This window comes from Berghia stephanieae, chromosome 13, assembly GCF_034508935.2.
Source record: "Berghia stephanieae isolate SIO BIC M18660-M18661 chromosome 13, UCSD_Bste_1.3, whole genome shotgun sequence".
NCBI classification, from domain to species: domain Eukaryota; kingdom Metazoa; phylum Mollusca; class Gastropoda; order Nudibranchia; family Aeolidiidae; genus Berghia; species Berghia stephanieae.
This window is the reverse complement of record NC_088372.1, coordinates 29,080,581-29,093,275: the sequence shown is the minus strand read 5'-3', so window position 1 is coordinate 29,093,275 and position 12,695 is coordinate 29,080,581. Positions and strand designations below refer to the sequence as shown.

Here is a 12,695-nt window from a genome sequence, read left to right as displayed (position 1 = left end):
GGTATTCTCAGGCTTTTTTTTTTTTTTTGGGGGGGGGGGGGGAAAAATTGAGCTTTTATATAGCGCAATATCCACTAAACGTGCTCAAAGCGCTTTTCAAGGGGTACCTGGCCAACAGCAACATTTAACATGTAGGATGGGACACGACGCCTGTTAGGCGATATTACAAATTTTTGAAATAGAGACAACGCTGTTAATGGCCAGGTACTCATTTTACACCGGAGTATGGTGAGAGAATGTGAGTGAAGAGCCTTCTCCAAGGACTCAACTATGCGCCAAGCGAGGCTCAAACCCAGGACCTTCCGATCCGAAAGTGAGCATCATTCCACAAGACCACATATCCGCTCTCTCTCTCTCTTTCTATTATCTATATATATATATATATATATATATATATATATATATATATATATATATATAAAACAGTACTTAACAGAGCGACGAAACCAAGCAATCTCATTCCAAGACAATGAGAAAAACAAGTTGGAAAACAGATAATTTAGGGGTATAGAAAACAGTAAGTGACCTCCCTGCCCACTATGGGAGGTCAGGAACCCCATCCAGGCCAACCAAAGACCCCCACCCATTGACTTTAATGGAACTGGGCAGTTGATTCCAGTCCCTTTCCTTCAGTGTCAAGTGCTCTACTAATGGAGCCATCCCAGCTCTCACTTCCGAAATAACTTTAAAAACATCATTAAATTCATTGCGTGACATAAGTGAACGATCGTGTCAAAATGGTGTTATGTTTGAGTGATTGAAACACCAAAAGGTCTAAACCTATAATTAGAATGATCTAAAAATTGACATGTTTTTAGTCTTTAGGAGCTTTAAAAAAAAAACAAAAAACATTTTTTCTCCTAAACCAGTTAACTGCCGTACTATGGAAAAAAACGAATTAAAAAATTTGGCCAGAAAACAAGTCCTTCAAATAGTGATCAATCGATCTAAATGACCCTTATCCGGGCAAAGCTTCTCAAACCTGGGACCTCACCTTCAAGGAATCCCTGGTTTGAGAGTTTTTGCCAAAATGAGGATCATTTTTAAATCGATTGATATTTGAAATTGAAAAACAAGTTTTCTGGCCAAATTTTTAAATGCGTGTCTTACCAGAGAACGGCAGTGAACGGTTTAATAAACAGTGTATATGTATATTTCACCAAAGTTTCCTGTTTTTGACCGTGGATTGAATTTTCAGCATATAGTTCACTCCCACATATAACCCGTTTTGACACAGTAGGTCACATCTTCTTTATTGCGTCAAATTTTGTCACCAAATGGCGTCGCATACATAACAATAATTAGGTACAGACAATACAAAACACTAACTTTACATATATATATATATATATATATATATATATATATATATATATATATATATATATATATATATATATATATATATATATATATATATTGCATCACATTTATTCATATCAGCGCCAGTAAAAGGAAGAAAGTGGGATAGTAAAAAGTTCTAGAATTACAATTAAAGCACCCAAGAAAAAGTAAGACATAGGGGAACTGAGAACAAATAGGGATCAGATTTAGATTCCAAGAGCATACCACCAATGTACTTAGTTTGAAATCACCTTTAAGTCTCATCCGGACACAAGCACAAAATCCAACAAAGAGGAAAACACTCAAATGCTAACATTATACATTCAAAATAACAAATATAAGAATACATAACAGAGAGATGATTTACCAGGAGAAAAATATCATCTCCCAAAACAATAACTATACATTTGACTGTTTTCCTCCCAGCTAATACTCCAGCCACGGCCAGGACACAACCAAGTAATCTCATTCCAAGACAAAGACAGAAAGCATGTTTAAGGGGATAGAAGACACAGTATGTACCCCCTTGCCCACTATGGGAGGTCAGGAACCCCACCCAGTATTGTACGTTGAAATAGATGATGATGATAATGATGATGATGAAAATAATATAATGATGATGATGGTAATAATAATAATAATGATAATAATAATAATAATAATAATAATAATAATAATAATAAATAATAATAATAATAATAATAATAATAATAATAATAATAATAATAATAATAATAATAATAATATAATAATAATAATAATAATAATAATAATAATAAATAATAATAATAATAATAATCATAATAATAAATGGAACACGTGACTGCAAAACAAATAAAGGATACCTCGTAAGACACAAACAAATAAATAAATATATCCAAATATTAGGGGGAAAAAATGACTGGAGAGAAAGTCTAATGCCTGCTAAACACTTGCAGTTAGAATGCTGGTTTGACTCACTGCCAACTCACTCACAGGACTGTAGGAGTGGATGGGAGTCAACCGGTGGAACGGACAGGTTGGTCTGCTTTAATCCCAAGAGCCATCAAAGAAATCAACAAAATGTCGAGTAGAGATCAAATGACTGACTGAACAATGGTGACTGGAATTAGAAGGGATAGATAGATGGATGCCCTGTGGCTAACGTCTGGGTTATTCCAGTCTTCCCTTGGAATAGACTGTAAAGAAAAATGTCCCTATGGGATAAATAAAGGGAATTTTATTTGTTATCGTTATCTATTAGTTTTAACTGAAGTGTGTAGCAGCCATTATTCTAATTACTGGCAATGTTTATAGAACACCTTTGAAAATAAGGAGTAATTTAGAAAACAAACATCGAATATGATATGATGATAAGCATTAGATTAGATCTTCTCTCTCTCACTTGAATTTTCTCTCTCACTCTTTCTTCCTCCTCCTTTCCCTCTCCACTCTTTCCCCGTCTTCTTACCCCTACCTCCCTCTCTCTTGATTTCAATGGTCATTTAAGGGGGGGGGGGGCGGGTCCTGAAATCATGATTTTGGCAGAAGTCAATTTGGCCATTGTATGCTCATATCAAGTTAACTCACTCAATCCTAGAGATTTTTGCTACTTTTCAAAATTGGAAAAAAAATGTATTAAAAATGAGCATGTGCATATATATTTTTATTCAACCACCACTAACATAAACATGTAAAAATGAAAAACATTAACTTTGACGCTACGCCTTTAATTTGTCTCATAAAAGTGTATTAAATGGGCATGGGGAAAAAGTAACCCGGGTAAATTATGGATATAGTCGGTGTTAGGGTTGAGTGAGTTAATATATCACTGGATGGTATAAAAGTCTGAGCATATGAAATTGTGATCAATGAACTTAAGACCTTTAGGAGTGATACAATTCAAAATGGCGGCCTTTCTTTGGCAACCAAAGTAGGACAAAGTAGGACATTTTCAATGTTTTTAAATAACTTTCTAATTTAATTTTTTCTTTAAAATAAAGATTTTTTCAAATGAAGATTTTTCAAGCCACACGCATTAAGTTTATAATAAATTCATATCTTTATAAATTGTTTCCCCTTATCTATGACATATCATTTCTGAGAAAATTATAAATTTTGATGATAATTGTTGGTAAAAAAGAAGTTTTATCAACTTACCTTTTAACTCATTACCCGATGTAAATGATTTAGTATTCTCTGCAAAGTTTGATGCAAGTAAAATTAATGACCAAAAAAATATCATTATAGAGGGGCTAAAATATGGGATGACAAGGCCAAGTTTCCATTGTGACAAAAATAAAAAAAACAAAACATTTTACAACTTTTTACTAACAAAAATGAAGCCAAGCTTTACTAAATCATAATATCATCTCCTGACCCCCCCCCCCCCCCCCCCCCCCCCCCCCATCCTATCATCTCCTTAAAACAAAGGAGGCGACCATTAAAACCAGAATCTGTATTTTCTCTCGAATTTCAACCAAAATCTGTAAATGTGTTGATGTTCATACCGTGAACCAAACTGTTTGAGCATTGTTTACCTCACATGAAATACCTTTTATCTGGACAATAAAGATTATTATTATTATTATTATTATTATTACTAAAATAATCTGTTTATTCCGACACTTCTGCACAGTAGGCATTGGATCTGGGGTTCCATATAGCTCAGTTGGTGGAGCACTCACTACCCACGAAAAGTTACCAAAATCAATCCCTGGTGCCATTGAGATTTTTAACTGACTCCCTATTCACCCAGAAATTAATGGATACCTGGGTATTTCAGACCTGGTGGAAAGTACTTTACAATAGACTATCATCCTATCCAAAGGATAGCAAGCAATTTTTATTGTCTGTTTCACACTATAGAAAGCCAGATAAACTCCGGTTCGATGGGCCTAATGGCTCTTAAGGACTACTTTTCAGGTGATAGATCTCAGACTTATTAACTAACCTACCAACAACCACAATATTTTAATCTTATTTTAATCTTTAGATTTATTTTTTCATATTTTATCAAGAACAGAACATATCTTTTTATCTATTTCACTTCTTTTTGTATGAGCCTTTCGACAAGTTTTATTCTTAAAACTTATATCAATATCTGTTCTTATAGGCACTTTTGAACTCCACTTCCAGAGCATTTTAAAACAGCTTTTCTCACTCATTGTGGCCAGCACAATTCCCAACAACTCTTAATAATGAATAAAATTTATATGCAATCATCCACCAATCCTAGAAGCCAAGCGATTTCTTCACCGCTATATTTGCAATTTCCTCAAATCCTTTCCTGTCATCTCGCCACGTCTTTGCCGCATCGACATTCGCTGCACTTTCATCATTGGGTTCTGAAAAAAACAAGGAGTTTATAAATACAACAGACGTTTCACATATCAAGTTTCTTAAATGCTTGACAAAATGCCATGTTTTAACCCTCTCCTTACTAACGACTTATCTCCCTTCGACTAAAGCTAAGACTTTTCAACTCAAACGTGAAGTCTGTCCTACTGTACGGATGTGAAACTTGGAATGCACCACAGGCATATATAAGGAGGGCACAGATTTTTGTAAACAGGTGCATGCGTAAGCTACTCAGAATAAAATGGATGGATAGAATTAAAAATGAAGAAGTGTGGAAAAGAACACAGCAGAAACCAGTGGGAGAAAGAAACAGGAAGAAGACGATGGAGGTGGATATTGGACACACCCTTAGAAAGAATGACTCCACTATAACAAAGAAAGTATTGGACGGAAGAAAAATGTTTGTGAAGTCTATAAGGACTTCATGCTGTTTTGTAAAGCTCGTCGTATTGAACAAATTATGTCTAGTATGGATGTCCTTATTGCTTTTAAGTTTGAGTGTAAAAAAAATAAATCTTTGTGTTGAGGAAGTATGGCATTTCGGGAATAATGCTGAAAATAATTTCTAAGGATAGAGTTAAAGTAAAGCATTCTTTACCCAAAATTAAACTATTTAATTTTTTGGAAATTTTCTACTTCTTGCTACACTATTAGGTCATGTCTATGCCAGTAGAAAGAAAGATGATGACATGTTCAAGGGATTTTAGACCTGGATTGCTGCAACTGAGAGAAAGTAAAAGGTAACAGGGACTGTTTGTTTTGTTTTTAAGGGTTTTACGGCGCTTGCAACACATTTAGGTTATATCAGCGCCAGTAAAAAGGAAGAAAATGGGATAGTTAAAAGTTATAGAATTACAATTAAAGCACCCAAGAAAAAGTAAGACATAGGGGAACTGGGAACAAATAGGGATCAGATGTAGATTCCAAGATCATACCACCAATGTACTTAGTTTGAGATCACCTAAAAGTCTCATCCAGACACAAGCACAGGTCCCAACTAAGAGGAATACACTCACATGTTTACCAATCATATAATATAATATGTAAACTCAACATAATACAATGTATAACAGAGAGATGATTTACAAGGAAAAAAAAATAATCTCCCAAAACTATAACTATACATTCGACTGTTTCCCTCCCTGCCAAGGAGCTCCGGCAAGGATCAGGACAAAACTAAGTAATCTCATTCCAAGACAATGACGGGAAACAATTGGGAAACGGGTATGGGGGGATAGAAGACAAAGCATGTACCTCCCCGCCCACTATGGGAGGTCAGGATCCCCACCCAGCAGGGACTGTTTGAAAAAAAAAAAAGTTCCCAAGAGCAATCTCATCTGTATCAAGTGTAGGACTACTTTAAAATCCCATCCATACATAAGCCTTAATCCTTAGATGCCCTCTGAGAAAGATATTATATTCAGATTGCAGAGGAATAAACACATCGATACCTAACGATAGCACACATTTGGGATATGATTTACATGAAAAAAGAACTGAAAAAAAACCCCAACAAAAACTCATCTATCTGACCGTCTCCTACTTAGGAAAAAAAAATTAATGACATGAAAGTTCTAGCAGATGATCCAATATTATAATATTTGATCTCACTATAAGGTACGCACCTTTTAGAAATATCTAGTATTCTATTTTAATTTGTCCTTCCTTACAAAGGAGAATTCTATTTCCTGCCAACCAATGTTTTGTTTATTCATCTTAACTACGCCACTACCACATTATCTCATTCATCTGTGGTGTTCCATTCATCCTGTTTTGTTGATAAAGGGGAAACCCGAAACGTTCATTTGATCTATAATTCAGTGTAAAGTGCAAACATGTCTCATTCAGGCTGATATTTAGATTTTGTTGAGATATTTGTATAAAGGTTAAAACTGTATAGTAAATGTTCAGTACCATTAAACGTGTGTTATATTCATCAGTTATACTGGCAAACACGCTAACAATGAATAAGGGTATGCTACAGCTGAAGTAAAGGGCCTTTTAGTAATTAATTATATTACTCATAACTATAGCTGAAACAATTAAACATGTTAGACCTGTTAGTACAACTTTTTTTTTTTTTACAGAGACAACACTGTTAACGACCAGTTACTTATTTTACCCCTGAGCACAGTGAGATGTGATATATGTACTTGGTAAAGATATTTATAGTATATGGTAGGATTTTAATTGGGGGTATTCGTCAGGTTTATCATATGTGTAAGTCATACCAGCTAACATGCTGACAACAGACAAGAGAATCTTTTCAACACTCTGCACTGGGCTCCACCTTTCTGCACTAGTCTCGTATCCCATAGGGTCATCTCCTGGTGCATGTAGGATGGAGATACAAACTCGACCATCTGGGTAGACTGAGAAAACAAATTTTTGCAGGATCTTAAAAAGGGCATTTTCCTTATATTATGTGGGTTTTTTTAAATAACATATTTCCCATTTTCAGAATTTCTCATTTATTGTTTGATTCAAATGTTGAGATGTTCTGATTCATCACAATAATAATAATAATAATAATAATAATAATAATAATAATAATAATAATAATAATAATAATAATAATAATATTTGTTTGTTTGTTTGTTGCTTTAGGTCTCTTCCAACACAAGTGAGGTTATATGAGAGACCGCTGAAACAAAAAAAACAAGCAATCTAACAAAAATAGTACAAATGTAAATCAAAATCATAACCTAAAGACATCATAAGCTAAATTATAAATAACCAAGAACAAACAGGCAGAAGATTTACAGAAAAAAAAATATCCCCTGTCAAAAATACAATCACAAACCAAAGAAGCAGGATAGGCTAGTAAAGAGAAGAAGAAACGACATCACTATCGGATCGTACACCCATGCGAACATCATAGGTATATGATTCAAGGGTGATGCTCCCATCCAACCACCCGCTATAATAATAATAATAATAATAATAATAATGATAATAACAATAAATAATAATAATAATAATATTAATAATCGTGAACAGTGAACATGTGCATCAACGCCCATTAGGCTTGATGACTCTGGGTGCAAAATCAACACAATACAACTGAAAATAATATTGCATGAATCAAAATATTATAGTCAGTAAGCACAATAATAGGAGTAGGAATGTCTTGACAAATGCAATGACAAAAAGATGCATTATCAAATAGTTGAACATTCTGAGTGTGGTTGCTTAATGTACATAGTTGGTGAGCTTGTTCCATGTCTGGGGGTCAAACATTCATAATCTTAACATCACCTTGTGAGTCATTACGGTATCTTAGTTACTAAAATTGAAGTTTAACTTTCCCATTAAATCATGAAACAATGATTTCACAATTTGATGATGAAAAAAATATAACATCAGGCTTTAAAAAAAACAACATATTTTTGAGGGGGTTGAAAAAAAAGAAAGGACTTTGAACCATATAAAATTGAAGTTTAAAAATCTCAACATAAAAAAGAATTAATAAGTAAAATAAAATAAACGATAAAATAGAGGCTATTTTTTTATATCTCAAAAATAAAAAAGATTAACAATCAAAATCAAACAAACAACAAAATAGAGAATTATTGTTTTTAAATTTCTTACTGTTTGGGTGAAAAATGTCACATGTAAATTTCATCTTGGGGGGACTGAGTGGGTAATCGGATGGGAATGTCAGTCGAGTAGGAAACACACCCCCTTCAAAACAAGAATCTTGGGGTCCCCTGTGATGAGAAAAAATTATCGAAAAAAAACGAAGGTGATGAGTATATTGTTATAGTTGTCCTTTTTGTAGTCGTGTAGCCTAAGTAATGAAGACCTCTCTTAAAGCTTGAGCTCTTTGGTCAAGAGGGAAGGCAACCAAAGTCATGGAACAATGAGACACTAACTAAGAAAATCTTTGAAAAATGAAATAAACAAAGACCGAGTTTGTAGGCCTTAATCTGCGTTATGTCTTGACAATCCCGATTCCTGATCACTGATCGGAAATTTGTGGGTTTCTTTTATTTGTTGGCATTGTATTGGAGAAAACATTGTGTTGATTAGCTCTTATTCCATTACTTGTTTACCTTTGAGTTTTTACATTGCTTAAGTTATATCAGCAAAATAAAGAGAAGAAAATGAGATCATTAAATTATTCTCGATCCAAGCATCTTCCATAGGGTAAAATACAATTTTCAAAGACTTGCCAACCAACTTAAACCATTTGAAAAGATTTATAATACTTTTCCGAATATTAATGTTCAGTTTTTTATATTCTTTCCTAAAAATCATATTTTCAACAACTGCAACCATCCAAAATTTTAATTTTAACATTTTTTGATTTATGGAGTCTTATCAAGCTAGTAGGAAAATCCTGTAATGCCTGTGATAATCATTTGTCTGGCTACTCAGGTTGTCATCGAGGTGGAAATGACATTTAATGACTTCAACTATTCCACTTTTATCATTATTTCCCCCTTTTTGTTACAAACTGTTGACTTTTTCCATCATATTTTAATCAACATTCCCATATTATCATATTTTGGATCTCAAAGTGTATTAAAATATAAGAAATAATACAGCTTGGCAGGCTTGTTTCATTAAACTAAAACAGCTTAAATTGTGATATAACTTACATGATATATGCTTCCCATTCAAAGAAATTTTCTTCATCAACAGGTCCTGCAATAATGCCTTCTGGGGGATTTAAAGTCAGCTCTGTAAACACAAAATCATAATCCAAACTTTACAATTATCTTTTTTCTTGGGTGGGTGAGGGAGAGGAGGGGGGATATCGTGTAATAAATTCTCATAACAAAATATCTTGACTGCACCCCAAAACGATCTTGGTCCCTTTGTTTGTGAAGCAGTGCTAGACTATTATTATATCAACTGAGCAAACAGCAACCCCTATTGCCTATGCCTATATACTACAGTACAACCCCTGGATAACGACATTGCCCGGGCCGGGCAATATCGTTATCCAGGGGTGTCATTATTCTAGGGTTTTCAAGATGGCGGAAAAGGGGGGCATGATGAGACCTGTGAATACAGTGCCTGAGAGAAAACATGTCCAAAAAACGTTAGAATTAGTATTTCTCCTGTTTACAAAGGGTTTAGATGCTATGCGCTTGGCTAAGAAACAACATTGCCCTCTGGAAATATAACGGACTAACAAACAAAACCATGTGTAACCTTGAACGTTTACAGTCTGGCTAATACAGTTTAGTGAGAATTACTCATAAACACGGATGGCAAAAAACAATAAACAAAGATCTAAGTGACGTCAACTGCAGTACATCTATACCAGTTTCGCTTTCACTTTCAAATGTGTATTGTCTTTGTTTTGATCACAAGCATTGCTTGAATGCCATTTAACAAAACTAAGAATAAAGCAAGAAAATCAATTACCAATATTATGATAAGTCCACACAAGAACATAGATGCACACATCTAGTTTTGATTTTAATTTAAATCAAATCCATACGATACTGCTGATGATATTTGAATATTACCAAGATTCTTTTTTATGTGCACCAAAACTTACAAAAACTTAAAAATTAGAATAGTAGAACTAAATAAAAACAAAAACAAAAACAAAAAACACCCCCCCCCCAACCACAAAAAAACAAAACAACAAAAACTAGGTATTAATCATACTAAGATCCGATGTGGACTGATGCTTAGCGGAACAACTAATTTTTAAAATGAAAATAATAAAGTGAAAGAGGCTGTTACTGCTTTCCTGGCTATTTCAACATATTATTACGTATAAAAGACCATAAATATCTTTAATTACCCCCCCCCCCATTGGACACAGCATTGCCTGATATCAGTAAACCTCAACCGACCTCAGACAGGTAGCTAACATGGACGGTTAATGGACCCTTGAGAGTACCATCCACTGATAAACTTCTTTTGCTGTAAGCAAGCGCTGATTCCACAGAGTGTAGTAAACATGTGTTCTGATTGGTCAGTAACAAAGCAATCTCATTGGCATTGGGAGAGGGAAAAAAGGCATTTAGACTATGAGACGGCAATGCTATTAATCATCAACATCAACTGGCAACTATTGTTATAACGATGTCGCTAAACAGGGGTTTTACTAAAATGTATGTCGTTATTTTGGGTTTTTTATTACTAATGACATATAGCAAAAAATTCGGGACCAGAGGTCAATGTCGCTATCCAGGGGTTGTCGTTATTCAGGGGTGTCGTTATCCAGAGGTTGCACTGTATATCTAGGTAGTCTGATTCTAGCCTATAGACAGGTGGTGATTATCCATTGGAGAAGTGAAGCGCTGGTTTGGGTTATAATTTGAATAACACAATTTCACATTCACCGTTACATTATTAGGTACTTTGGTAAACGTCCATTTGGCCCTCAAGCAGGAGCCGATAAATGGCCTAGTGGCTGTGACCCGATTTTTTGGACATTTGAGTGATGGGTCTCAGAAAAAGTTCCATAGATTTTTTGTTTATGGATGGATTTTAATGATTTATGTCTTATTTTCTTCAGGAGAAATTACTCTATCGTTTGGTGTAGTTTATTTTAAAATCAATGACAATTTAGTATAACTTTTGATTATGGATAAAATAGGGTATAGTTTAGCTTTGGATAATTAAAAGATTAGAACTTGGTAAATCAAAATTTCATGCTGGCACGTTTATTTAACATCTAACTTTTTTATAAAATTAAATTCAGGGCAAAGTGGTATACCGCATCCATGAAATTCGTTCCAGTAAAATCCTTACTCAAATCTTAGCGGCCATTTTAGACCAGTTTTGAAATCCAAATGGTGGTTACTACCGAAATGCAACAATTTTCAGGTCACAAAGTCCGTCAGTAAATAACAAAGGCAAATAGAAGACCATTTTTCAGCCTTTAAACTAACATAACTTTGTTTCTGCTTATCTGATTTTCACAATTTTGGTATCATTAGAATCGTGTTGAAAAGCACTTTAAAATGATATAGGTTTCATTGAGCTCAATCCAATTTGAATTTTTTACCAAAGTACCTAACATTATTTTTCAGTTTCTGAACAGTTCTGGTATCATTTTAAAGAGCAGAGATCAAGCTTTGTGATAGAAATCAATGTAGGCACATTATATCAAAAATTATAATTTGATAAAGATTATGTTATTTTAAAACTTTTGTAATATTTTTCAAAATTGAGAAAATGCATATATCTACATAGAGTAACATAATTCGTTTATAATTTATCTATGTCTATGCCAAATTTCATCAAGTGAAGGCAGCGCAGTATGTTGAATTTTGACCACCAGTGACCAACCCTCCTTTCTCCGTGTTTCAATTAGTAGTCAGGTTATTGAGAGGCTGTCCACAGATTTTGAGTTGAGTAATTTGAGTTTGAGTAAAATCATCATAACAATAACAATAACGTGAGAACCGTTTATCCTTGATCTAAAAGTAAGCTATCATATTAAATGTTTTTAAAAAGCCTATTTGTCTATATAAATATTTATTTGTTGTATGCAGCATATAATAAATAGGCCTAATAAATTAAAAAATTAAAATGACAACATTTTAATTTTCATATTAAAAATTTAAAAAAAAAAAATCAGCATTACGTTTATATTCGGCCATCAGCCTTTTCAAAGCAGCTCCAGCCATGTCTCATGGACTTTGAAAGGAAAATTTATCTGGTTCTTTTCCTCTTTTTAAAATTCAAAATCACCGGCAAAAATATCACTTCGAGCAACCAGAAGGAAGAAATAAAATGTTGCTCCCTACTAGGGTAATTCACCGAAAACTGAGTTGTTATACCGAAGGATTTTATTGACATTTCAGCAAATAATTTCGGAGTTCAGTCCCTTGGCACACTGACGTTATTTTTTACATTCGTAGAAAATAGAAAGAGAAAATTACATTCAGTTACTATAGTCGTAATTATGGCAGTATTAAATCGCTTTGGATTTTTTTTCAATATAAAATAAATGTTTATTATTTCATTTTTCGGTTGTTTTTGTACTGGCTTGCAAAGGAGGTAGTCGTCCCTGCATCCCATAGAATAGGGAGGCT

General features: G+C 33.8%; 1 protein-coding gene across 1 annotated transcript; it reads right to left on the bottom strand.

The window, feature by feature from the left end:
• Positions 1-3,713: 3,713 nt before the first annotated feature.
• Positions 3,714-12,445, bottom strand: LOC144958700 (ubiquitin-conjugating enzyme E2 G2-like). Its single transcript, XM_078890843.1, has 5 exons — positions 12,245-12,445; positions 9,288-9,369; positions 8,275-8,393; positions 6,915-7,055; positions 3,714-4,670 (listed from the first exon to the last, which is right to left on the bottom strand). Exons 1-5 carry the CDS (start codon positions 12,285-12,287, stop codon positions 4,558-4,560), a joined length of 498 nt encoding a protein of 165 aa, XP_078746969.1. The 5' UTR covers positions 12,288-12,445; the 3' UTR covers positions 3,714-4,557.
• Between the last annotated feature and the right edge of the window lie 250 nt (positions 12,446-12,695).

Excerpts from the sequence above, each read along its gene's own strand:
- LOC144958700 (XM_078890843.1), bottom strand. The coding sequence starts at position 12,287 with ATGGCTGGAGCTGCTTTGAAAAGGCTGATGGCCGAATATAAAC. Across the intron at positions 9,370-12,244 it reads GCTGATGGCCGAATATAAAC|AGCTGACTTTAAATCCCCCA; the intron begins GTAATGCTGATT and ends TTGTGTTTACAG. Across the intron at positions 7,056-8,274 it reads TGACATTTTTCACCCAAACA|TCTACCCAGATGGTCGAGTT; the intron begins GTAAGAAATTTA and ends TTGTTTTCTCAG.